Source organism: Dermacentor andersoni, chromosome 2 (genome assembly GCF_023375885.2).
Source record: "Dermacentor andersoni chromosome 2, qqDerAnde1_hic_scaffold, whole genome shotgun sequence".
NCBI lineage: Eukaryota > Metazoa > Arthropoda > Arachnida > Ixodida > Ixodidae > Dermacentor > Dermacentor andersoni.
Window position 1 is genome coordinate 208,221,814 of NC_092815.1, and position 26,526 is coordinate 208,248,339.

The 26,526-nt window shown below is 45.6% G+C and overlaps 1 protein-coding gene across 1 annotated transcript in view; it reads left to right on the forward strand.

The window, feature by feature from the left end:
- LOC126540181 (male-specific histamine-binding salivary protein-like) overlaps positions 1-25,308 on the forward strand; it is a 40,737-nt gene extending 15,429 nt beyond the window's left edge. The window contains exons 4-6 of the mRNA XM_050186971.3: positions 23,769-23,851; positions 24,779-24,862; positions 24,958-25,308. Of these exons, the coding sequence (XP_050042928.1) occupies positions 23,769-23,851; positions 24,779-24,862; positions 24,958-25,085 (295 nt within the window). The 3' untranslated portion in view covers positions 25,086-25,308. The remainder of the gene's footprint in view (positions 1-23,768; positions 23,852-24,778; positions 24,863-24,957) is intronic.
- The last annotated feature ends 1,218 nt before the right edge of the window (positions 25,309-26,526 follow it).

Below are 26,526 nucleotides of genomic sequence, written 5' to 3' on the forward strand. Positions count from 1 at the left end.
TGCTGCTACAATTTTTGGGTGCCTGCTAAATGAGCCGTAGGTGATACTGCAGTTTTGCAGCAACAGTTATCCCTTCGATGAAAGAATTCCAGATTTAAAAAGTTAAACGGGGCTAATTCATTATTGTGATTTCTTATGATCGTGATGTCTGTAATTTTAGCAATACAGGTGAAGTAGCACAGTCGGATGCATGCCATTAAGAGTTTTGAAGAACGCATTTATTCAAATAAACATAGGCGGTGACATTTTGATGGACCACCAGTCATATATTGCTTCAGCGGCTCCGTCTAAATCTGGCTACAAGAATTTTCAATGCGGGAGCTGGCTAAGAAAAATTAAGAAATAAAGAAACAAAAAAAAAACTTACAGTCGACAAATTCCCATCACAAGATAACTTTTGTTCTTTTGCTGTTGTGGTGAGCGCCATACGGGGCTTCGCACTGTCAAATAATGTCAAATAATCCCTGCAACAAAATGTACTTTCCCACGAATCGCTTTGCCTTATCATAATAACTTTGTGCTCGACTGTAAATGTGCAGGAGTATTTGTACCTGTTTATGTTTCCCGATTGCACTTCTGCAGACTTGCACTGTACGGTATAATTTGTTTAACACACAAACTACACAAAGTATATGGCTTAGTCTAGTTAACACTTTTCTTAAGTTTATCACGCCCCCAGAGCAAGAGCTCTATCCAGAAGCTGCAATTGTTAGGTGGATGTCAGCTTTGACGTTAAGCGACGTACATGGGAGATGTCAACGTGGCTGCATAGTTCCAGTTTATGTGCGTGTTTTTCGCTTCGCTTCGTAGCACGTTTTACGAGTTTCGGTGGACGAAATATTAGGATTTAGTGCAAGGTCCGTAACTTTTGTGGAAACAACAGGCAAAAGCGTGCGAGTAAGTTTTTTCGACAGGCAACCTCTACTTTTGCGTTTGGTATGCGGGGCAGCACGGACAGCTTTAATAGAAATTATTTGTTGATGATGATGATTATTGCGATCCCCTTGGAAACGAAATGGCGCCAAATAATCACCTAGCCTGCTTGATCTAATCATATTTTAGTACATCTGTCGTAATGTAGCTCTGCTTGATCTTACCTTTCTTCATTAAAGCCTCTATCTCCATTTGAAAATGTAACTGCACAGGCATGACTTAGCAAAGCCTGTAACGCAAGTCAAACTAGTAAGAGCTATAACGACTCCGGTTCGATGAATCTCTTGCCTGCCTTTTATTTCAATAGAAAATTTATGGACACTCCAAGCGAATTTTCGCCATCGTCTCCGTTGACGTCGCCATTGAGCACCGCATATATTTAGCTCTACGTATACTATACGCCACGCTACATGATGTGCTGAATGTACGCGCTATATTGCCATATTATTTACCACTAAATTTGCTCATACCAGGTCCTACATCCTTGAAAAAATTATTCCTCAGAATCTTGCGAATGGCCGCCTACAAACGGATGCCGTGAAACGTAACTGACAGCGCATGCCTTTTAGCTTAAATCTTCGTAGGCTTTCAAATATTGAAATGCGAAGCAATATAGTGCGAAGCAGCAAAGCTCAAACGTGAATCTAATTCCACTGGCGCGGCAGGCTGCACTATCTTCGGGATCGGCCCACGAAAGAGGTTTGAAACATTCCCGATGTTGAAAAGTGTTGGTAAAATCGCCAACAAAGACGTTGTTTTTATTTAATAAACGCAAATGAAAGTGCCCCACAGCAGGATTCGAACAGAGGGCCTCTTGCACAACAGCACGATCTTCCAACCCTTAGGCCACGGGTAACTGCATCACTAAACGGATTATAACATCCCTAAATATTTCCCGCGTGCAGGCCAGCACGATCGGATGCTTGACGCGTTTTATGAATTCTCAGCGAGATTTTTCACCGTCATCAATAATTACACATGAAAAAATACTAGGGCGGAATTCACTGAGCGAACTTACGAACACATTTTGACGTAAGAAAAATCTTACGAAAAAAAAAGCGTATTCACAAAGCTATAAAAGTGTTCGTAAGAACAGCAACCTTGTGATGCGCGCCGCGGCAATGGCGAGCGCTGTTGTCTAAAATATTGACCGCCCTTCCACTGCTGTGCAGAGCAGTGCAAGCGAAGCTCGGGAGCCGCGACTTTTCATTGCCGTTACGCCTCGGCTTTGCGCTCGCTTACAGCGAGGTGAGCACGTCGACGACGAGTCTTTTCTTGAGCGAGTTTTCGGCTGCGTTCATCAAACGCCGCGTGTTCTTCAGCCGAACGCACTAAGCATGGCCCGCTCCCGCTGTCGTTCCTTCAACTCAGCTTGCTCTTTGGCAGAATGAACCAAACGCGGCCTCCCCATCCGACTGCCGGGCCTTAACTGGCAGAAAACGGCGGGCACGAGGCGAGCGAACACGCGATCACACCCTTTCCCCCCTCCGGCGGCAGGGGACGACTGTGATTGGCTCGCGCTTTGCCCTGCGTATACTTCTTTATGCATATAAAACTCGGCCTTAAAGGGTGCGCTTGATGAACCGACAGTGGCTGAATCGGTTAGCGTGGTGGTCTCGTAATCCGGAGGTCGGTGGTTGAAATCCGCAGCCTAACAGGCCATTTTTATTTTCACGCGACTTGAATTCTTTCGTACGGCAACACCGACACCGACGCCGACACGAGTGAGGCAATACAAGCTTCACTTGAAGAAGCCATGTGTGTGCAATGGTAGCGCAGGTGCGAGCTTAAGTTATTGCGCCAATAGTAAGCGTAAGTCGATTCGCAGAACTTAAACAGCCCTCGCAGCTGCTCAATTATGAAGAAATATCTTCGAGCAACAAGTTAGAAATCGTAGGAACATAATTATGCCCATTTGTGCCGCTCGAGCGTTGGGACGCTCTGCTGCGGCTGATTGGCTAGAAACCACAAATGATAGCCGAGTATGGCGCGTGCTTATATTTTTCTGGTGCACTCTGATTTTTCATATCGAAGTACATTGAGCAATTTTAGGGCCTAATTGTATTGGGCGTGCGCTGCTGTGGCAGGCAGTAACATTAATGCTGTGCTACGAACTTCTACTGAATTTCTGCTAAGCTTTGTTTACCTAATCTCGCAACAACGAAACTTTTCATTCTCGTCATGGTGACACACTGTTGGGTGGTAGCAAATAGAGGTGTGGTGTTCTTCACTGAAAACGGTAAAGTACGTCATGATGTCTTTTGAGCATTTCTATCGTTTATCCTTTGTTTCAGTTTGAGTTCTGTCGATCGTAGGGCTGCAGAGGATTATTTTTTTATATATGATTTACTTTATTTATTTTCCTCTCTTCACTTAAGAAAGCCTTCATAGGCATTTGCAAATTCAGTGCAAGAATCGCCTTCCATCCGGTAATGGTCTTACGGTGCTCCGCGCCGTCTGCACAGTAGTCAAGTCGACATGACGTCATAAAAAAGCCGGCCTCATTGGCCCGGTATCGCTAAGTGAACAATATGGAGCGTGCATGACGCTGAGCGCGGTCACTAAAATGCGGCGTATCTGCAGCATCAATGTTTTCGTCACGCAAATTATGCTGTCCTTTGCGCGCTCCTTGCTGTGCACAGTTCGCTCTCAATTCAGAGCATTCGGACGAGGCAACGACATTTGTGTGTATTTGGCGGTGTAGGTGTACATTGTATGGATTCTACTGAAGGAGTGAACGAACTTCACATCAAGGCCGTGGTGCTTGCAGCATTTGACTGACAAATGAATTTTCTTTTTTTTTTTCATTTATGTGGAACTGCCATATTTACGTTCAGCCACGGCGCACGCATCCGCAACTTCTCAGACTGGCTTCGACTCTGCCTCACTGATAGTTTGGACTATATATATATATATATAATGTAAACTTTTGAAAAGTCGAGACGAAGTGATTCTCGTAGAGACCACTATTCCTTCGCGCTGCAGTATTTTCGGCTTTTTCCCGCGTTTTACTGGGAGACGCCGCTCTCATTGCCACGGCAATGGAAGTGGAGTCGGCAGAATGCCGACGCGACGTGACTGCTTCGTCAGGTACCGGCCCGAGGAAGAGAAATTGCCCACCGAGTCAAGCTGGCAGTGAGGACACTGTGTTGTACTCCTGCTCAAGCGATGACGCCTCAGATGACGAAGGCTTCGAAAGAGTGGTACACCGGAAGGCCAAGAGAAGAAACATCAGCGGACGGTCTTCGTCAAGTAAGTCTACCGTCATTCCACAGCGCAGGCCATCGGCGCACACAATTCTTTTTGTGCCGGACGCACCTGCCGACAACCTCAACCGCCTTAATCGACAAGCGATTTCCGTTTCTCTGGAGGCTCTTGTCCCAGGAGAAATCAAAGATATCAGAATTAATACTCGAAAGAACGTCCTGGCTATTGACGTCCACAACCGAAGCGCAATCAATGCTTTGATGGCAGTAAAGCTCCTGGGCAACATCAATGTCCACTACCTCATTCCGCAAGACAACGAAACAACGGCCGGTGTTGTCTATGACATTGACACATCCATTAACGACAGCGACCTGCCAATTTTAATCAAACCTGCGACAGATGGTGTTGCCTTACTACAAGCTCGGCGCCTTGGCAAGTCGACCTGTGTAAGGCTCGTGTTTAAAGGTGACTGCCTACCATCACATGTAAAGGTCGGTCACTTTCGTCATGTGGTACGACCTTTTGTACCCAAACCACTTCAGTGCAGAAGGTGTCAAAGAATTGGACATGTGAGTGCTGTCTGCCGAAATACAACGATATGCCCACGATGTTCCGAACACCACGACACCGACATTTGCCGTGCAACAGAGCTCAAGTGCCCAAATTGTCAAGGATCGCACGCTGCGTCCTCAAAAGACTGTCCACGCCTTAAGAAAGAGCAGAAAATCTTGAGAAAAATGGCCAGAGACGGATCGTCACACAGAGATGCTTCTGAAGCAATAAGGCGACATCGCTCCCGGAAACGAAAGCCTATGAAACCCTCTTCCGGTTCAAGGGAAATGCCTCGTCCGGCAACGCCACCTCCTGTTCCATCTGTCTCCAGTAAGAGCACGAACGTCAATGAAAGAAGTGGCCATGCTTCATCAAGTGATGCGTGGCCGGCACTGCCGAGGACATGCCACGCGCCAGAGCCACAGCAAATGACTCGCCATTTACAGTCAAATGTCACTACAGTTGACCAAATGCAAGACAAGGACTCACAAGTGATTGCCATTCTCAAATCGCTCACGAATGTCATGCGTCTGCTACTGACAAACATGGACACTCCAGCTGCTTGTAGCGCACTGCAAGTATTGGACGCGCTGACTCCAGTACTTGAAAGCATCGCATAGCACCATGGCCCGCCCCTCGCTGCCCTTCCACAAGGAAGTCAAGAAAGCATCTTTACTGCAGTGGAATGCCCGTGGTCTCAAATCAAGAATTTCAGATTTTAGACATTTTGTCTTCGAAAACCGTTTTCCCATCCTCGTAATTTGCGAACCGAACGTGCAGAATGTTATACGTATTTCTGGCTATGAGGCATTCATGTCCTCTACTTGTGGTGATGTAAGCAAGGTAATTGTATATATTAGATGTGATCTGACTTACGTGTTGCAGCCAGTTCCGCCTCACGACGACAACCAGTACGTTTGTTTAATCGTGAAAACGAATAAGCTTACGTTCACACTCGTCGCTGTGTACATTGCTCCTTCAAGTGGCTTCGACTCTAAACGACTGCACGACGTGCTATCAGCGACACCCGGCCCTACGATTCTCACAGGAGATTTTAATGCTCACCATCCGCTTTGGGGGAGCCTGAAGATGGACTCCAGGGGAAGGCGAATAGCATCCTTTGCCACACAGCACGACCTTTACTGCCTCAACGATGTTAGTCCGACATATTTACGTGGGCCTACCTACAGCAGCTGCCTAGACTTGACCCTGGTTTCTCGGCTTCTTGAAAGAAACGTGCAATGGTTTACAGACATCGAAACACATGGAAGCGACCATATTCCGACGTACCTGAAGATCAAGGGACTATCGAAATGCTCCTCCATGACGCTCCGGCGAATTGACTGGTCGGCGTTTCGGTCGCACATGGAGGGAGTATGTCAGCAAGGGAACCATTCAAGTCCGGAACACGAAATTCAAAAAGCCATGCAAGAGTCTACGCGTAGTTTCCAGCCTTTCCCGAAATATGCAGAATTTGAAGCAGAACTGCAGCGACTACGAGCAATTCGCCGGCGGGCTGAAAGAAGATACAGGAGAACTAAATCCATCCATGATCTCCGAGAGGCAAGGCGGATGCAAAAGAAGATTCAACGTCGCATCGATGCACTACAATCTCAAAGATGGAAACGTTTCTGTGAGTCGTTGGATCCACGTCAGCGATTATCTCAGATATGGAGAACCGTGCGTGGGCTTCGCGTATCACCACAACAGCGTGTCCCTTTCAAAGCCCTCGCTTTGCACCAAGGTCGCAGCGAAATTGACATTGCTGAAGAATTTTGCTCAAGACTTTCCAGCTTGCAGTTCCAACGCTCAATCACACCATGTGCTACTCCTGTGCCACGGGATTCCCGCATGGATGTAATTTTTTCGCTGGAGGAGCTTGAAGCGGCACTGGCGACTTGCAGGCGCTCGTCGTCACCTGGCCCAGACGGGGTTACCTATGCGGCGCTCGCCAATCTTGGGCAGAAAGCACGACTCATGCTACTAAACCATTATAACGAGTCTCGGCGCAACGGTTTGGTTCCACGTGACTGGAAATGCAGCCGCTTGGTTCCACTTCTCAAACCTGGTAAATCACCGTTAAACTTGTCATCGTACCGCCCCATCGCTCTGGCCAGCTGCATAGGGAAAATAATGGAACGAATGATTTTGACGCGCTTGGAATGGTACCTGGAAAATTACAACGTGTACCCAGATGCTCTGTCTGGCTTCCGGCGAGGGCGCTCATCCATAGACAATGTCATCGGTTTGGTTACGTTTGTTCAGCATCAAAAACGCCGGAAACGACTCACTGCTGCATTATTCCTAGACATAAAAGGCGCCTATGATAACATAGCACATTATGCCATTATAAATGCTCTTATTGAAGCCGGAATCGGTGGCCGCACTTTTCAGTGGCTGTGCAGTTATTTGACCGACAGGCATTTCTTCGTGATGACCGAGGATGGCGCCACGACTCAACACCAAACGTGCCGTGGAGTACCGCAAGGCGGAGTGTTGAGCCCGACGCTATTCAACCTAGTGCTCGTTGGCCTAGTCCGATGCTTGCCCAACACAGTTCAGGTATCAATATATGCCGACGATATCTGCATTTGGGCGTCTGCCGTAACACGACTGCAGGTACGAGCACGGCTACAAAAGGCAGCTACGATAACATCTCTGTACTTGCGAAAACAGAACTTAGAGCTGTCTTCAGAGAAATGCTGCCTTGTTACATTCACTCGGAAGGAAATGCAGCGATACAGTGTAAAGGTCAATGGGCAAGCAGTAGCAAATGCACGGAAACACCGCTTTTTAGGGGTAATTATTGACCGAGACCTATCATGGAGCCCGCATGTTTCATACCTGAAGAAGAGATTATTGACAATAATACATCTCCTCAAATTTCTCGGCGGAAAGTCATGGGGCACCTCGGTGCGGTCAATGCTGCAGCTGTATAACGCCTTGTTCCTCGGTTTTGCAAGATACAGCCTCCCTGTGATTGGGAACACCTGCAAAACAAACCTGCGTGTACTCCAGGGACTACAAGCTCAAGCCCTAAGGACGTGTCTCGGTCTTCCGAGGTGTGCGTCTACAGCGGCAACGATTGTCATAGCTCGAGATCACCCAATATCAACGTACTTGGCAACCGACGCTCTCAGGGCGCATATTCGGCACGTTGCCCGATTACCTTCTCACCATCTTGCCGCTCTGCCCACAGAAAGGCCACACACAACTTTCAGTCGTTTAATTGATGCCAATCGTACCTCACTGCCATCGAACTACATGCCTGCAGCAAGACCATCCTTACCTTTATGGTGCCTGCACAGACCTGACATACGCCTCACCATCCCAGGAATCATGAAAAAAGCCAACATGCCATCGTTTGCCCTTAAGCAGGCCACGTTAGAACTTTTACATGAGGTGCACAGTGGCCGCGTACACGTTTACATCGACGGTTCAGTCACATCTGCAAGCGCAGCTGCCGCTGTGGTGATACCAAGAAGATCCGTCAAGATACAGCTAAAGACGTCACATGTATCCTCAACGACAGCTGCTGAACTGGTAGCCCTGCGTGCGGCTCTTCATTTTATTAAGGAGGAACCATCCCACGCATGGTCAATCTTCTGTGATTCCAAGGCAGCCCTACAGAGTGTACTCTCAGCACTGCGCCATGGATCACATGAGCAGCTCGCCGCAGAGATCAGAGAAGTCCACCATCGACTAGTTGACGAAGGACACGATATAATATATCAGTGGTTGCCTAGTCACTGTGGCATACATGGCAATGATCGAGCAGACGCAGCTGCCCGATCTGCCCATGACGGCGTCAACTGCGTTGCCATTCCTCTTTCGAGAGCCGACGCAGCGAAAAAACTTGCCGCACTTGCGCGTGACCTGACATTAGCCCAGTGGAATTCATCCGATTTCACAAGTACACGCCTCCATACTCTGGACCCTAATTTACAGCTCCATATTCCGCCCGAGCTTCCACGACGTGACTGCACCCTTCTTATCCGTCTATGGCTTGGAGTAGCACCTTCAAATGCCTACTCTTTCCTTATCGGAATGGCCAACAGCCCACTGTGTGACTTCTGCGGGTGCAACGAAACGATCGAGCATCTTCTTTCTCAGTGCTCTCGTTTTAACCCACAAAGAACTGTCCTCTCAGCCACCTTAGACAAACTGGACAAGCGCCCAATGACAGAAAGCAAGATCCTTGGAACCTGGCCTACGCGAACATCAGCGCGATCCGCTATGAAGGCGCTGCTGCGATACTTGAAAGACACGGGACTTTTTGACAAATTGTGACAGTACACTGTGTGGCGCAGGACTGTACGGTGACACTGCGTAAGACTAGGAATGCCTTTGCGGGTTGCGTGACAGTGCCCACAGAAATAGTTCGTGTGTACGTGCGTGTGTGTGCTTAGGTTTTTTTTTCCTCTTTTTTTATCCTTCTTTCTTTCTCACCTATTGCATCCCCTTCCCCCTCCCCCAGTACAGGGTAGCCAACCGGAGATCATCTCTGGTTAACCTCCCTGTCTTTCCTTTGCCTTTCTCTCTATCTCTATCTATCTTTGAAAAGTCAAGAATCTTCAATTCCGTGCGCGGGTTAATGTTTATATGTAGTCCAGCTTAACGATTGCCTACATAAAGGCGTCGAGATGCTTATTTATTTATTTTTTATTTATTTATAGAATACTGTCAATCCCCCATGGGGATTTTTACAGGGGTGAGCAACAAGTCACATCAATTAACACTACTAAAACATTCAATAAATGAGTACACTATGATTGGAGACTATTCAAGAATAGCAGTAGTACATTCATACATAATGATACACACAACGAAACCAATGTGCATCAACCAGCAGAAGAGAAAGAAAAAAAAAATGCAGGGTAGAAGGCATCATTCAAATACAGAATGCACAGAACAAAAAGTGTAGGCAAGTGCTTTCCTATTACAAACTGAATCGGGATGGATTGCATGACGAAAGCAATTTGGTTTCTTATATTAACAACATATTAGGCTCATGCAGCATGCTCAATTAAATCCATAAACTTTGCTAGTGTTGGCTGCTGTTTTGTGACTACATCCAGTGCATTCCATTCACGAATTGAGCGTGGGAAGAAAGGATAACGAAACGTATTATTAATAAACGGATATTCTACAAGTTCCCATGCGTGCCGTCTTCTGGTCGGTCTGGTATCACGAAATTTAAAGTAAGAGTCGGGGTTTATACGAAATGTTCTATGCAATAGTTGGTATACAAATTTGAGCCGAAAAAGCTTTCTCCGACTTTCAAGGGTAGCTAGATCAGCACGCTGTAACAGAGTAGTAGGTGAATCAAGGCGTCCGTATCTGTTAAAGATAAAACGCACCGCTTTCCGCTGCACCCTTTCCAAAATGGCGATATCGTTCGCAATGTGAGGGAACCAGACAATACTGGCGTATTCCAAGACTGGGCGGACAAAAGTGACGTATGCAAGAAGTTTTGTTTCATGTGTAGAATATGACAAGGCCCGTTTAATGAAGAACAGTTTATTTAATGCTTTATTTGACACTTGACGCACGTGCTCTGTCCAGCTGAGATTAGACGATATTATGACACCTAGATATTTATACTGGTTTACACTTCGAAGCCTTGGGAAGCCTTGGGAGCTATGCAAAGGGGGAAGGCAGCTGGGGAGGATCAGGTAACAGCAGATTTGCTGAAGGATGGTGGGCAGATTGTTCTAGAAAAACTGGCCAGCCTCTATACGCAATGCCTCAAGACCTCGAGCGTACCGGAATCTTGGAAGAACGCTAACATAATCCTAATCCATAAGAAAGGCGACGCCAAAGACTTGAAAAATTATAGACCGATCAGCTTACTGTCCGTTGCCTACAAAGTATTTACTAAGGTAATTGCAAATAGAATCCGGAACACCTTAGACTTCCGTCAACCAAAGGACCAGGCAGGATTCCGTAAAGGCTACTCAACAATAGATCATATTCACACTATCAACCAGGTGATAGAGAAATGTGCGGAATATAACCAACCATTATATATAGCTTTCATTGATTACGAGAAAGCGTTTGATTCAGTCGAAACCTCAGCAGTCATGGAGGCATTGCGGAATCAGGGTGTAGACGAGCCGTATGTAAAAATACTGAAAGATATCTATAGCGGCTCCACAGCCACTGTACTCCTCCATAAAGAAAGCAACAAAATCCCAATAAAGAAAGGCGTCAGGCAGGGAGATACGATCTCTCCAATGCTATTCACAGCGTGTTTACAGGAGGTATTCAGAGACCTGGATTGGGAAGAATTGGGGATAAGAGTAAATGGAGAATACCTTAGTAACTTGCGCTTCGCTGATGATATTGCCTTGCTTAGTAACTCAGGGGACCAACTGCAATGCATGCTCACTGATCTGGAGAGGCAGAGCAGAAGGGTGGGACTAAAAATGAATCTGCAGAAAACTAAAGTAATGTTTAACAGTCTGGGAAGGGAACAGCAGTTTACGATAGGTAGCGAGGCACTGGAAGTGGTAAGAGAATACATCTACTTAGGACAGGTAGTGACTGCTGATCCAGATCATGAGAGTGAAATAATCAGAAGAATAAGAATGGGCTGGGGTGCGTTTGGCAGGCATTCGCAGATCATGAACAGCAGGTTGCCATTATCCCTCAAGAGAAAAGTGTATAACAGCTGTGTCTTACCAGTACTCACGTACGGGGCAGAAACCTGGAGGCTTACGAAAAGGGTTCTACTTAAATTGAGGACGACGCAACGAGCTATGGAAAGAAAAATGATAGGTGTAACGTTAAGGGATAAGAAAAGAGCAGATTGGGTGAGGGAACAAACGCGCGTTAATGACATCTTAGTTGAAATCAAGAAAAAGAAATGGGCATGGGCAGGACATGTAATGAGGAGGGAAGATAACCGATGGTCATTAAGGGTTACGGACTGGATTCCGAGGGAAGGGAAGCGTAGCAGGGGGCGACAGAAAGTTAGGTGGGCAGATGAGATTAGGAAGTTTGGAGGGTCAACATGGCCACAATTAGTACATGACCGGGGTAGTTGGAGAAGTATGGGAGAGGCCTTTGCCCTGCAGTGGGCGTAATCAGGCTGATGATGATGATGATGATGACACTTCGAAGTGGCACATCGTTAAAGTGATATGGAAAATCAAGCTTAGACGCTTTATTTGTAATGGACATGACTACGGTTTTATCAATGTTTATTGTCATTTGCCAGTCTATGCACCACTGAGCTATTTTATTCAAGGCAATATTTAATTTCACCTGGTCATCGCGGTGTCGTACTTCATTATAGAGCATGCAGTCATCAGCAAAGGGCCTGAGTTTCACGTCAGCATAGTTAGTTATGTCATTTATGAATATTAAAAACAAAACTGGAGCTAATACAGATCCCTGGGGAACGCCTGATAACACTGGAGCAAGGTCGGAGGAGTGAGAGCCGTACTGTACAAATTGGTAGCGGCCAGTTAAGTAATTTGTAATCCATTGGTAAATTGGGCCATCACCTAATATGTAATTAAGTTTAAGGAGTAGCTTAGTGTGCGAGACGCGGTCAAACGCCTTCGAGAAGTCGAGAAAAATGACGTCAGTTTGAATGCGCTCGTTAATGCCGAGGGCCAGGTCATGCAGTGTTTCGACAAGCTGTGTAACAGTGGATAATCCAGATCTAAAGCCATGCTGATTCATGTGGAGGATATTGTTTGACTCAATAAAAGTTATGAGATATTTTAATACAATGTGCTCTAGAATTTTGCTGCAAGTGCAAGTGATAGAAATAGGCCGGTAATTAGAAGGAGACGCTGCATTACCCGATTTGAGTACGGGAGTAATTTTTGCGATTTTCCATTCACCCGGAAGGCAACAGTCTTTCAAAGATTTGGAATATATGAGATAAAGATATCTGCTGACTGGCTCCGCGTACCGTTTCAAAAAGCTGTTGGGAATTGCGTCTGGACCGCTACTTTTCTTTTCATTGATGCCTAATAGGAGTGAAAGAATACCTGCCTCCGATAAAGTAGGCGTGCCTAGCAATCGATTGTCCCAATTGTAAAAGGAAGGATTCATTTGCGCAGTACCATTATCAGCTGTGAAAACAGAACAAAAATAGTCGTTAAATTCATGAGCTCTAGCCTGATCTAGCGCATCTGGTGATGTTGGATTAGTCCGCTTTGCATTCATATACTGCCAGAATTTGTGAGGCGCGTTCTTAATAAACTCGTGCAATGTAGAGCCACAGAATTTCTGTTTAGCATTACGTACTTGTTCCTTAAGTAATCTAGTAAGGGAATTTACTTGAGAACGGTAGCCTGCAACATTCCGTTGCTTGCTAGTTTTTCGTAACCTCTTGATTTTACGTTTAGTATGAATTATTTCACGTGTGATCCACGGATTGCGTTTGCGAGTTGATTTGTACACAGTTGGGACGAAATTACGCATACAGTGCATGACATGAAACTTGAATTTTAACCAAACCGCATCGATACTATAACGTTCATCGGTACAAAAGTCATGAAATTCAGGGTACTCGTGTGCAAGGTACGTCATTATAGCGTCATCATTGGCTTTGTTAAAGGCGGGTATTTGCTTTAATTGGCCACGTATTGTAGGTGGGCTAGTGAGTGGCAATGAGCATAAGACCATTTTGTGGTCGGATAGTCCATCAAGTATGTCTACTCGCGACTCATTTAAAGGTAGACTGTTACTCACAAATACAAGGTCCAAGATGGAGGATGACGTTCCCTGTACACGAGTTGGGGCGGCAACAAGCTGATCCAGGTTAAAGCCAAGCATAATGTCCAGTAGTATGCTTTGAGCTTTTGTTTCAGGGACAAGGGAACACCAATCAATCTCGGGAAGGTTAAAATCACCAGCAAGTACAATCGAGCCCCCGTGCACGTGCGATTGCATATAGTCAAGTAAAGATTCAAGGCACACGCTTTCAGCATTCGGGGGTCTGTAGAACACGCCCACTTTAGCGATCGTGTCCTGAAGATGCACGTTGCACCACAGAGCTTCACTATCTTTTACGTCGGGCATAGTAGAAAAGTGGATCCCTTCCTTAAAAAGTAGCGCGACACCCCCACCGCGTGATTCCCTGTCTTTGCGCACTATCGCATATCCTGGGGGTACAACTTCCTTATCGGAAATACCGGAATGCAGCCATGTTTCTGTGATACTGACGATATCAGGTGTGTGTGCCAGGAGTATTGCTTCTAGCTGATCTACCTTATTAATGAGACTGCGAGCATTTATGTTGATTATTGTTGCTGACTTCGGCTTCTCGTGATACGTGGCTCGCTTGGTAGATCTTTTTTCATTGCCTTCTGCTTGGCGTTTTTTGTTACCGCCATCATTTTATTGCTGTTTTCGTCCCAAGAAAAGAGCCTTCCCTCTACTTTAACCTTATCATACACAAGGCGTACTTTTTCCTGTCGATCACGATTTTCTTTAGTGTGAGCCCACAGCTTCCTTCTAATTTCTCGGATAGGCTGGGAAAAATCCTCACCGATGGAAATTTTGGAGCCTTTCAATTTTGAGCAGTTTTTCATAATGTTGGTTTTATCTTGGTAATCAACAAGCTTCATTATGATAGGCCTGGATTTTTGCTCATCGCCCTGCTTTGGCCTACCAAGACGGTGGATGCGTTTGACTCCCGATATCGTTACGCCAAGTACATCCTCGAAAATTTCCTTAACTACAGTTGTTTCAAGTACTTGAGTCGACTCGTTTTCTCGTTCCTCGACACCATATACGATCAGATTAGAACGACGGCTTCTGTTTTCGAGGGCATCTAGTTTTTTGGCCATAATTTCAATACTACATTCAAGTTCAGCTACTCTGTTGACACAGTCAGTCACTTTAGTCTCAAGGCTAGCAATTTTCTCTAGCTTTTTATCAAGCGCATTGAGTTTTTCATTCGTTTCTGCTCGGCCATTTTTTATTTCACCCGCGATAAGCTTCAATTGAGCGGCCAGCTCTTCAAGTGTGGGTCCCGGATTGGACTCGCCATCGCCCCCCAGAAGCAGTAAGAACCGCATAGAAGTGCAGGAATTGCAAACCAAGTCGCACAGGAGCCGTGGGCACGGCAGCAAAATAAGGAATACATCAGTACTGCGGAAGCATTTTCCAAAATTTTTTCTCACCTGGATACAAAATAGAAGCGGATTGTTAGGCGGCATTCTGACGCTGCTGCCGTGCCCACTGCCAAGCGACCCGTTGCAGGCCAGCTTTATACCAGGCAGAAGTGCTGACGCTGGTGGCGCTGTGAGGACTTCCGGAGGGAGGGCTGAGGCAGTTACAGCGCCGCCACCGATGATTTTTAAGGCCAGTAAGTTGATGGTCGATTTACGAGTTGCGCCGTCGATATCTAGAAGCCATATCTGCTGCGCATCTGTGGTCGATGGGGCTCCCGTTGGTGCCGTTGGTTGCAGCAGCAGAATCAGGAGCGTCTGGATACAAAATAGAAGCAGATTGTTAGGCGGCATTCTGACGCTGCTGCCGTGCCCACTGCCAAGCGACCCGTTGCAGGCCAGCTTTATACCAGGCAGAAGTGCTGACGCTGGTGGCGCTGTGAGGACTTCCGGAGGGAGGGCTGAGGCAGTTCCAGCGCCGCCACCGATGATTTTTAAGGCCAGTATGCGGCAATGACTTTGTTGTAACTTAAGAACAAGCCAGAGCTCTACAGAGACGTCTCGCAGTAAGCACGAAAGACCTCGGCCACAAGCAACAATAAAAGATTCACGACTATTTTCCATCAATGCATCCATAATCTATCAATAAATTTAGATAGTGTACGAAAAAAAAAAAACTTGTTCGAACCTCGCAAGAGGGAATGAAGACGCTTAAGTGCGTTACCGGTGGAGCAATGAGCGCTTCCATGCTGTGTTCCTATATTTTCGTTGCGCCAGTCAAGCCATTTTCATATTTGCGAGTGATTTGCAGTAACGTCGAACGTGCCGAAATTTTTGCCCAATGAAGAATACGTTTAACCCGTCAACTTCCGTTTTATGCAACACCAAGAAGGTGGGCACTTGTGTAGAGATGCGACCACGTGGACACCGCAACACATTGCACTTTCGAATCATCTAAGCAATGCATGAGGGCATCGTCTCAGCATCGTTGTCACTGATTAACCACGCGAACAATAGGAATAGCCTAATCTTTGCCACTGCGTCGTAGGCGTTAGTACCATTACCTCACGTAATATTTCACAAAACTCTCTTCCCTGCAGTCGATGGAGTGTTGTTCCGTGCTGACGTATGCTATTCCGTAGAAAGTACTATACGTTTGTCCCCGTATTTTTCAGGGATAAACTAATTAAGGTTCTACTAAATGCTGTTGAAACGCTGACATTATTGACCGCATTCCACTCGGTAACCAGACTTGGCTGCTGCAATGGCAAGGTAGTACTCCACACAGCGCAACGGGAGCTTTGCGTGGCATTGCGTATGCACAAGGCGGCAGCACTTGATGCAATCCTTTGAAAAAAAAGAAAGCATGTTGCGCTCGCCGTCCGTCCCTTGGCTTTAACTGGCAGCTGCGGCCCGTTGCTACGCGACCGCTGCTTCCATTCGCCCGCTTCCGAAATTGAAATTTTATGCGCTAACTTCTGAAAGCCCTACACCATGTACTAGTACCCACGGGCGCACGTTGCCGCGGTTGCTATGCGGAACAGATTTACAAGCGTCGCGAACTGAGCCACACAACTATTCACGCGGAGCCTGCATGTAAGTTAACTCCAAACGAAAAAGTAAAAACGACTCCATATTTTGCAAGAACAACCTCGCTAAATATTGAGAAATGCGGACCTCTATAGCATACCAACATTTACTCTCGGGGCGAAATTAAAGTATTGGTAATGAAAAAAAAAGTTAAAGTAGGACGAAACACAGGGCACCGATAGAAGATACGGGCAACAGGAGCGATAACTTGGGTGCCAATACTTGACCCGTTGGGTAGAACTAGGAGAAATGTGTGGCTCTACGTATTGAAGTAATTAGGACCGAACAAAGGGGCAATTAAAGAAAACAATAAAGAATACGGTAATAAAGAAACTATTTCGCTCATGGTGGCGTTACTTGTTTTGTGATTCATGTTCATGGCAGAGGACCACTGTGTTACAGGCGCGGAAAGCATAGATGAAATTCTGCGCCCGCATTTTTTGTGGAGTAGGGAGGACATATCTCAAGCTTTACAGCGAACACACCCTGATGTTGCACACCACGCGAAAATCATCAAACCGCGTTCTGTCCAACATTACCTCGTCTGTAATAATAATGACAATTATCATGTGGTCAGAATACCAGAAGCTCATAGACTACAGAAATAGTATAAATGTTCGACTTAAAGAAGGCACCACAGTCGCTGTATGACCTCGAACCTTCCGTTTTAATACGGAGGCTTCAAGTAAAAGCGCTAGGATCTCCGTTTTCTTTCTATTTGTTATATGGAACGGAAGTATTTGCGCTAGACGATACACAGAATGAAGTCAGTGGTGAACAAAAAGCTAAGCCATAATCGAAACTGAAAAGGAAGTTATGCCAATAACCCGTACTACGGCAATCAATGTTTTACTAGACATTTTGTATACGTGCGGCTATTCAGCATCGTTTATTCAGAAAAGCGTCGCCAGATGGACCAACATAGGTAATGCGAGCGATTATGCGTGCGCGACTTCAACAGCTTGGCCACAGCCATAGTGCGACGGCTACGACCGACTGCATCATCGTACTCAGAAACGGTTACGCCATGCTGCATTGAGACCTGCGCTGATCCCGAGGGCGAAACGGCATCGCACTGCGTGTCAAAACGCTAGCTGCGACGTGGCAAGAACGGAGGAAGCTGGCGCGCTTTCACTTTCGGAAGCATATAGTTGCCATGTGACGTTACGTATAGGAAGACAATAGCTTAGCTCTCGAATTTCTCAAAACCATCGTTAGGCCATTCGTACGCAAACGCAACGAAGCATCTGGGCTAAAAACACTAATAGCTCACATTTATGCCCTAATGATTCCTGCCACACTGCACGTGACAGTCTTAGACTAGCCGCGAATTAAGGGAATGAGAACTGCACTGCAGACGCGGTTGCCGCGGAAAGTGTCTAGTGTACCGTCAGTCTGGAAAATGCGCCTGGAGGTGCCTTGTTGTCACAGTCCAGATTTGTGATGTTGTCTGCCCGCGAAGTCCCCACGCCAATGTAATTGCTGGAGCCTGAGACATAGCAGCTGTTCGTTGTCTGTGACGTGTGAATTTACTCGCCGTGGTGGCGTAGACATGGCGTTGCGCTAATATAAGCACGAGATCGCTGGTTCGATTGGCAGCCACAGCAGCCGCCATTTCAACGGGGACGCAGTAACGAACGCGTACTTTTAGGTATCGGTGCGCGTTGATGATCCCCACGTGGTCAAAATTATTTCGAAGTTGCGCAGCGTGGTGCGCCTCATCATCGTATCGTTCTTTAATACACGAGAATTTAATTACTTCTTATACCGTCAATGTTAGATGTCACCAAACGTTTCTCTTGGATTACTGATTCTGATATTTTGTTACAATGTTGGAGAAAAGCGTGCATTTGCAGTCCTCCACAATAACAATAAGAAAAAATGAAGCCATCCCCCCTCGTACCTTGCTTGGCTTCAGTCATTGCTTGACTTAATGCCGTCGCCTTTTAGATAGTGACCAGCAAGCTCTAAGTGTCTGCTACGAGTATACTGCGATAAAAGTTATTAGACATACAGTCATGAAAAGGTAAACTCGTTCATGAGTCAACTCTCTCACGCTCATTGAGTTTTACCCGTGAGTTCAAGTCCCAGTGGCTCCGCGTTTGAAGAATTCCGCTGAATCAGAGTACAATTAAGCCCGCTTGAATAGAATTATGGTGAGTCGGCGTCGCATTGAGTCTCCCCGAATAAAATTATGGTTAGTCTGAGTCCGAGGCAACCAGCGGAACAGAAGTTGGGTGATTGTGGGTGCTCGTGAGTCCAGATAAGTAGCATTTTAGTGAGTCTGAGTCCAAGTTAGGGGACGCCGGGTACAGTAGAATTTCGGCGAATTGGAGTAGGAGTGAATGCGGTTGAATGGAATATCGGTAAGTCTTATTCTCAGTGAGCACGGCCAAGTCGAATTATGATCAATCTGAGCTCATGTGAGGCCCGCTCCATAGAATTTTGGCGAATCTGAGTACGAGTGAGCAACGCTTAGTAGAACTCTTATGAGCCGGAGCCAGAGTAAGCCCGGCTGAATCGAATGTAGGTGAGTCGCAGCCAATTAAGCTTTAAGCAAAAAAAGAAGATAATTTCAGTGAGTCTGAGAGAGTTCTGTTTATTTTGCGTAGAGCTACTCACGCACATCTTCTGTACTGCATTAAGATTGAAGGTATGCTAATAACATCTTCAGATAATGCGCCAGAACAAGGACATCCATCTCGGACATAGACATCTTTGGCTACGTTCTGCAACGTTATCTTTAGTTGTGTTCTTTTCTGGGCGCTTTATGCTGGTCTCCACTGTTCTGAGGGCAGAGGCTATCATGCTGAGGAGAGATGCAAAATTTGCCTTTCATAACTATACAGTTGCCTCAACTATCCTGCCTGCCATCTGCGAAACGCGACACAGAAACATAGGGTCTGATGTCTTCCTAAAACCAATCTTGTGTAAAAATAATAATCAACGCATATTTCGGAAGGTGTCTAATGTACTGAACGCCACCAGTGCGCCTAATAGCTTTTACATCCACTCTCATCTAGCAGGACGTCCTTGCGGCTCCTCGTCAAGTAAGGTTCACAGTTGAAGGAAGGTTTCTCCTAGTGAATCTCGACTTAAGCCTACTTACTTGGTGTTGATATGTTGCCGTTTCGCGAAGCTTCGAGCGTTTTACCGGTCTCCGCAGAGCATTCTCTCATTCACCGTGCCTGAGCTGTGAATTAGGATTTCATGAACTCTAGCCCCGTTCTCTGCTAGCTCACTGGTTAGGGCGCTTGGTAAAGTGACTGCCACAGAAAAGTGGCGGTGAGAGGTTCGGTTACTGGAGCAGAACATATTTTTCTTCAAATCCGGAGCTTTCGTACTGGGGAATCGACGTAAGTGCTTTTTTTTTTCTTTACTGTGCGCTGGTGAAACTATTTCCTTCTCCTCAAACTTTCCCCCACTGTGCAAGCTATTGAAAAACCCATCTGCTTTTAAATAGGACTTTGTTTGGGCATTCAATGTTTGTTATACAGGGTGTTCAAAGAATATAACATTTAAGCTGCCGTGATGCCGTTTCATAGAATACACCCGACATTTCAGAAAAATTGGGAAAATACGATACATGAGCGAAGTGCTTTGGTTTTTTTTACCACCGGTTCAAAGATCTTAAATTGAATCAAGATAGGTAAAGAAAAGGGAACTTGGTTAGTTAAATAAGGCTTAATAGCGAAGGAGGAACTGTTTCACCAAAACCAAATGCTGCGCCAACCAAGAGGTGATAAACATCAATGAAACATTTGAGAAACGATAGTTACGGTACTCTAATATGTACATGAAAATCCTGTGTCGTGTGAAAATTTCAAAACGTAACGTCCCGTATGGGCACATGAGAATTGTTTCCTAAATAAAGGTTGGGTGTAGCGTATATGCGATTTGTATAATTCGCGCAAGTGTGTCTATATTTTTGTTCCAAAATGTAGAGGTGCAAGTATTATGCTAACTACTTCTACCGCTCCACTATTGCCAATGGTTCGTTGTTATTGTTTCGTCATTAAACATGGTTAATTTTTATAACGTATAACATAAAGACATTTCGATTGAAAATAGGTAATAACAAAGCGTGACTTCATGACCACCGTCCCGAGTATTCACGCTCAATGAGTTGAAAAAGGCGGCGGCTATGATAATTTCTAAGGCGTACTGAATTCTCATTTCCCCCACGAAGCCAAAATTGAAAAACAGAATTGCGGCATATGTAAAGCCTTTTGGATAATTGCATGAGCCATGCAACTGACTGTTCGCCCACCAACGAGGGAAAGTGAGGCTAAGTAGATCGCTCACAGATAGATTCTTGCCCGTGCTTGCTGTATGAAGAAGCGGATGAAGTCACGCTTCTTATTCTACGGGTGCGTCCGGCACACTAGAAATTGAGACATGGAAGCACGAAGTGGATGAGGACGATGTGTGTATGTGTGTGTGGAAAGCCTTATTCAAGACGAGGGATAATAACGGAAATGAAAAGGCTGCCTAAAAGTGGGGCCCTTGGTCCGGAGCTTCTCTGGCGCGGGCGGCTCGCTGGCCCTGATCTAGAAGAGCTGTTTGCCTCCTCGAGATCGCAGTCCGCGAGTCGCGTCTCCCATGGCTGCGAGGTGTTTATGGTTAGCCTGATTCGTGAGCCCATTGCCTGAGGGCGGCTTCCGCACTCAGTGTGTGTCGATCCCCGCAACAGGGGCAAGTGTGCTGGGCCGCGGGAGAACCTTGCCCTCCAGAGGAACGAGGGATGAACACTCTTCCCCACACCTTAAACTCACACGTAGTCAGTGAAGAAGCTGGCGCAGAATTCAAACGAACTCTTTTTGAAACCTCCTCCGACAGATCAACAGAAAACCACGTTGTTGCAGCATTGTCCTACATAATTTTTCTAAATTCCTTACATTGTATATTGCGCAATGAATGTTCCTTTTCGTAAAAAAAAAATCAAACTAAACCATCAGTTCAACTGGTCCGTATTCTACGTTACACAAAACTCATTTGCAGTTTTATCTTTCCAGGTAAATTTTTCTTAAGAACTGTCCGTTGAGCCAGCCCCTTCTTCTAGCATGCAAAGTTTTAATCGCGCATAGTCATTATGTTACTAACGCGATAGCGTTAAGGGCCCCGTGTGATAGAAAATCCGGCGTCGCCGTCCCGCGTGCCGCGTCGACCGTCACGTAAACGAAAAATCATTCCGAACCATGCACAGCCAACCACGCAAGCCCTCCGCGTAGCGCAGGGCCGTTGCTGAATTGCATTTCTCAAAGCAAACTGCGTAAGAAAAGTCGCAAAGAACGGCTTACACACCGCCTACATGCAGGATAGCTTCGAATTGTAATTTGAATATAGAACAAAACATAATTCTCTTACGCGGAAACCCAAATACAATCCCCTTTTCCAGCGTTTCCCAACATTTATAGAGCGGAGCGCCCGGTTTGTTGCAACACCATCCAGATGGCGCTAGTCTCCGCGCATCCGCGGCCCACACAAGGGGCGGTGTTCCCACAAGAAAGCTCGCCTTCGTGCATAGCGTTCGTCGCCAGCGTTTCCCAGTAAACATTACGGTTACATAAGTTGCAGTCGCCTGGAGGCGCTAGAAGCAGTCAGGGATCTTTGAATGCTGTCGCGTTCCGCTCTTAAAGGCGAAGTTTAAGCGTCCTCCAAGAATTTGATCTGCATCGTTGTCCTTGTCGGCTTCGCGCTCCTGTGTATCTATTTCCGTTCGGAAGTGCTTCAACGATGGCTAGTTGGTATGGCATGACTGACCCGCCGTGGTTGCTTAGTGGCTATGGTGTTGGGCTGCTGAGCATGAGGTCGCGTGATCGAATCCCGGCCGCGGGGGCCACATATCGATGGGGCGAAAACACCAGTGTACTTAGGTTTAGGTGCACGTTAAAGAACCCCAGGTGGTCAAAATTTTCGGAGTCCCCCACTACGACGTGCCTCATAATCAGATCATGCTTTTGGCATGTGAAACCCCATAATTTAGTTTTTTATGGTATGACTGTATGGCGTAAGCTGGGATGTTTAGGTGGCATACGCAGGAACTAGCGCAACTGGTTAATGAGATTGTTTGACGCTCATGCACAAATACATACAATTGCCCGATAGTAAAATAACACGCGTGTACAAAGGTGCAACTATGAAATATGTGATGGCAAAATAATGGTCATGAAACCATAAGTGAAAGCATACAAGACACGCGAACACTTGCCAAAAAAACGAGGCGAAAGTGATCATACTGCGCGAAGCCTTTCGTTTGAGAATTTCCGTCTTCATCTAAAAGCTGTCGAACGTGCGCTGAAGGTTCCTTTGTGGCACCGCGCACATGGGTCCAGCGCAAGTTCTGTGCACGTCTCATGTTTATACGCCAGTGTCTCTGTCTGTGCCACGTAAGCGTTGCTACTTAAACCATTGTGTATATTTCAAGTCCACCGGCCGCCTTTATTGAATCAGCTAGCCTAGGTTTGAGTTCATCCACCAATTTTTCAATGGTTATAAATGTGTTGGAATAAATTGTGCAGAGAAATACTTACACTACGGGGAGGGGACTCTTTCTTGTCCCCTTTTTTTGCGCCCTTTCTTAACTGGCACATAATGCCGGCACCACGAGCGCCTCTAGCGGGTGCGCTGGCGTCGCACTTCCGTGTTGCACGAGATGAAACCCACAGGAAAGCATCGGCATTAGTCACCGCCCAGTGAAATGTTAGATAGCTTGGAGTTTACTGCTCATACCTGAGCCATGCGCCCGACAGCTACGCAGAAACGTTAAGGTGTTTATAGCGTGCGCGCATGCGCACAACACTGCCCTTGCTTCGCCACCGAGGGGATTCCGCGCAGCGTTGACGGCGCGTCCACTTCGCTTGATCATTTTTGCGGGTAAACACATTCCGTGTCTTTGGAAACCGCAACCCTCGCCGCGTGAGCAGCACATGCGCCGTTCTAACCAGGGCAGCGCGGCGATGGTGGTGGCCGCGCCGACAGTGTGAATGTTCCTCGAGTGTCCATACAGTTTATATCGCAATATTGGTGACGTTCAGTAGATTTAGAAGAAGGTCCTCGGCAGATATATACGTAATGCTATTTCATTACCATAGGTGTAGTGAAAAAGTTTCATTTTATTTTGTGAAAACTGTCCTCACTGAAGAAATATAGAAGTCAAGCGTCTGAAAAAAAAAAATACAACCAGCTTATTGCGGTTTTACTTACGGCACGGCTGTCTTTCAGCACCAACGAATACGAAAAATATTATGTACAAAATTGCACTTTGGTCTCCAGAAGCGCAATTTAGCGCTGTTTAGTTCTCCTTCCGCTTCATAAACATTTATTGATAGTCGCCCCTTTTGTTACCAGGAGCAATCAAACGGCCTATGCCTGGGTTCGAGCTTCCGAAGGTTATCCGCTTCCCAATGTGATCCAGTCATCTCTCACGCTTGGTAAGTTTGCGAGTATACTTCAATACTTGAGCAATTAAGGCCTGTTCTATTGTTAGATCATGAGCACAGCGAGTAACAAAAATGTGACCTCAATAAGCTGTTGAATATCTCTGTGTGACAAACAAACAAACATGAAAGAAAAGAAATCACCTTGTGTGCGAATATTGCAGCCAGCAATATTGACCTATATGTTCCTCGTAAGCGATTTGAATCGGGTAGGCCAAGTACTTGTGCATCGTGGTACACAAAGAACCCTGTAATGTCTTCGCACTTGTGTAAATAATTAGCTTCACGAAAACGTTTTTGTTTTCTTACCAGCTGCACAAAACGGATGGCAAGCCACATTCGGCCGGTAGGGATGAACAGATTTTTTTTTTTTTTTGTGAGAATACGCTCTATATAATACTCTTACTGCAAAGGGCTAATGAAAACATCTGTAATTTCGAATTTTGAAGTTTTCTCTAACGCGCCTACTGTACTCTCTAGCAGTTCTTGACTATTTCAATATTTTGTTCCGTCTCGGTGTGCACAATTGCGCCTATTATGCCACGCGCACTCTAATTTTGTCGCGTGCATGCCTCAGGAGACCATGATTCTTGGTCTTTTTACGTGGCCTTTCTCGCAATATTGTTGTTGTGAAGGAATATTGATTGTAAATATTGATTGGTAATGTGCGAATGCACCGTGCGACACCAAAATGAAGCGTGCAGAATCCTTCTGCTGCAACGAGGAAATCTTGTAGGGTGCTGATTCATCAGAAATGCGATAAAGTAGGGAAATATTCACGTATGAGATCCTACAGTTATTCTTATGGTACTGCAGCCGTGTGAGAATTCAGCAGCACACACCACTCTTTAAATACATGACATACATCGACCACGTGGTATCTGAAAAATAAGTGTGAGTATTTTTATTGTCTCTCTTCAGACAGGAAACGCATTGTAGAGTTCCCAGTTGCTTTCACCGAGTACAAGAACTGTGAAATCCTGAGAGTACCACACCGAAAAAATGGTAAGACATTCATAAAAGCCGCTAGTTCGCTTAAGTATGCTTTGGAATAGTACATAAATAGTTATTACTTTTCCCTGACTTACTTTTTTTTTCAGGCTGTGAACTGTGGGTCAAAGCTAGTGAAGTGAATAAGATTGAATCGCTCTGCTTTTTTGTATTTCATCTGCTTTGTGGACCGTCAAAGTACGTTGTGTATGACCCATATTTGTGCAACGGGAAATAAAAAAGTTCACCGTCACATTGAAGTGCGTTCTGCGTGAAACGCGATTGTATGATGTCCTCGTTGTGGAATAAAATTTTGATTGTGTTGTACATGCGTCAATTCAATGCTAACGCAATTATAAAGCACGATCTCAACACTAGTCTGGACAATATACATCAATGGTGTGTAAAATGGGGAATGACCCTTAACACGAGCAAATGTGTCTGCCTTCCAGTAACTCACCCCCCCCCAAAAAAAAAATCCGTTGTCATATACCTACACATTAGGGTATTTGCCATTACAAGAAGTAAGTTGCTGTAATATCTCGGTGTAACACTAACTTCAAACCTGTCTTGGAATCTTCATATTGATAATGTTTGTTCATCCACTATGCGCAAACTTTTTGTCCTCAAACATAAACTTAAAACTGCTCCCCCTAATGTTAAGCTGCTCTGCTATACTGCTCTTGTACGGTCAAGACTGGAATATGTGGGCATTATATGGCAGCCTCATACTAAACGCAAAATTGATTGTCTTGAACGTATTCAGAGAGAGGCCGTAACGTTTATTTTTAATAAATTTTCAGCATTAGACTCGCCTTCAGATTTAATGCAAGCAAATGGCATTCCCCTATTACAGGCACGAAGGCAAAAACTTGGATTAGAATTTCTTTCCCAACTTTTGGAAAACAAACTAGCGCTAGATGCATCAATATATTTGTGACCCCTAACTAGCAGGCGCACCCGACACCACAATGAAAACGCTGTAACCGCATATTTTGCTCGCACAGACCCGGTTCAGTTTTCTTATTTCCCGAGAACCAATAGTGAATGGAACTGCCTTATCAAAGCAAGTGATCAGACTGTGAAGTAACCTTTCTAAGCCTGTATTATTGTTGCTTTTTTCGTTGCTGTTTCTTTTGTATTTGTATCGACCACCTTGCTTGGACCATGAGTCCGCAGTATTGTATAAAAAAGTGCTATCATGTTGTTTCTACGGACGAATCAAGGGCTCTTGTCAGTAAGTAACGGTGTTTTAACGATACTATGGGCCCCAAATCATCTTGTTTGTCACGCGGAAAATCTTCGTAAAGACAATGCCGTTTTGTTCCTTCATGCGTGATAGATGTTTAAAACCCTAAATAGAAGTGAAGCCACTGTATTTGCCAAACTTAACGTGGAGCACTTTCTGTTTGCCTACAACTTTGTGTAGGCAGCTTGGAAGACCGACCTCCGAGCTCTGAAGTTTCTCTCTCGGAAACCTTTTTAGGCGGTGTTGATAGGTGGTAAGAGCTGCTGCTCACTTGTTCGTTTCGTTCATATCTGTTTGGTAAATCCGCAACTCATGTACACCTTTCGGTGTGATTGTAACCCACGAAGAGTGTTTGGCGGGCACAATAATATGCATATTTATAATAAATTATATTACAGTTTCCACCACCTTTTCCAGGGACGCGAATGTT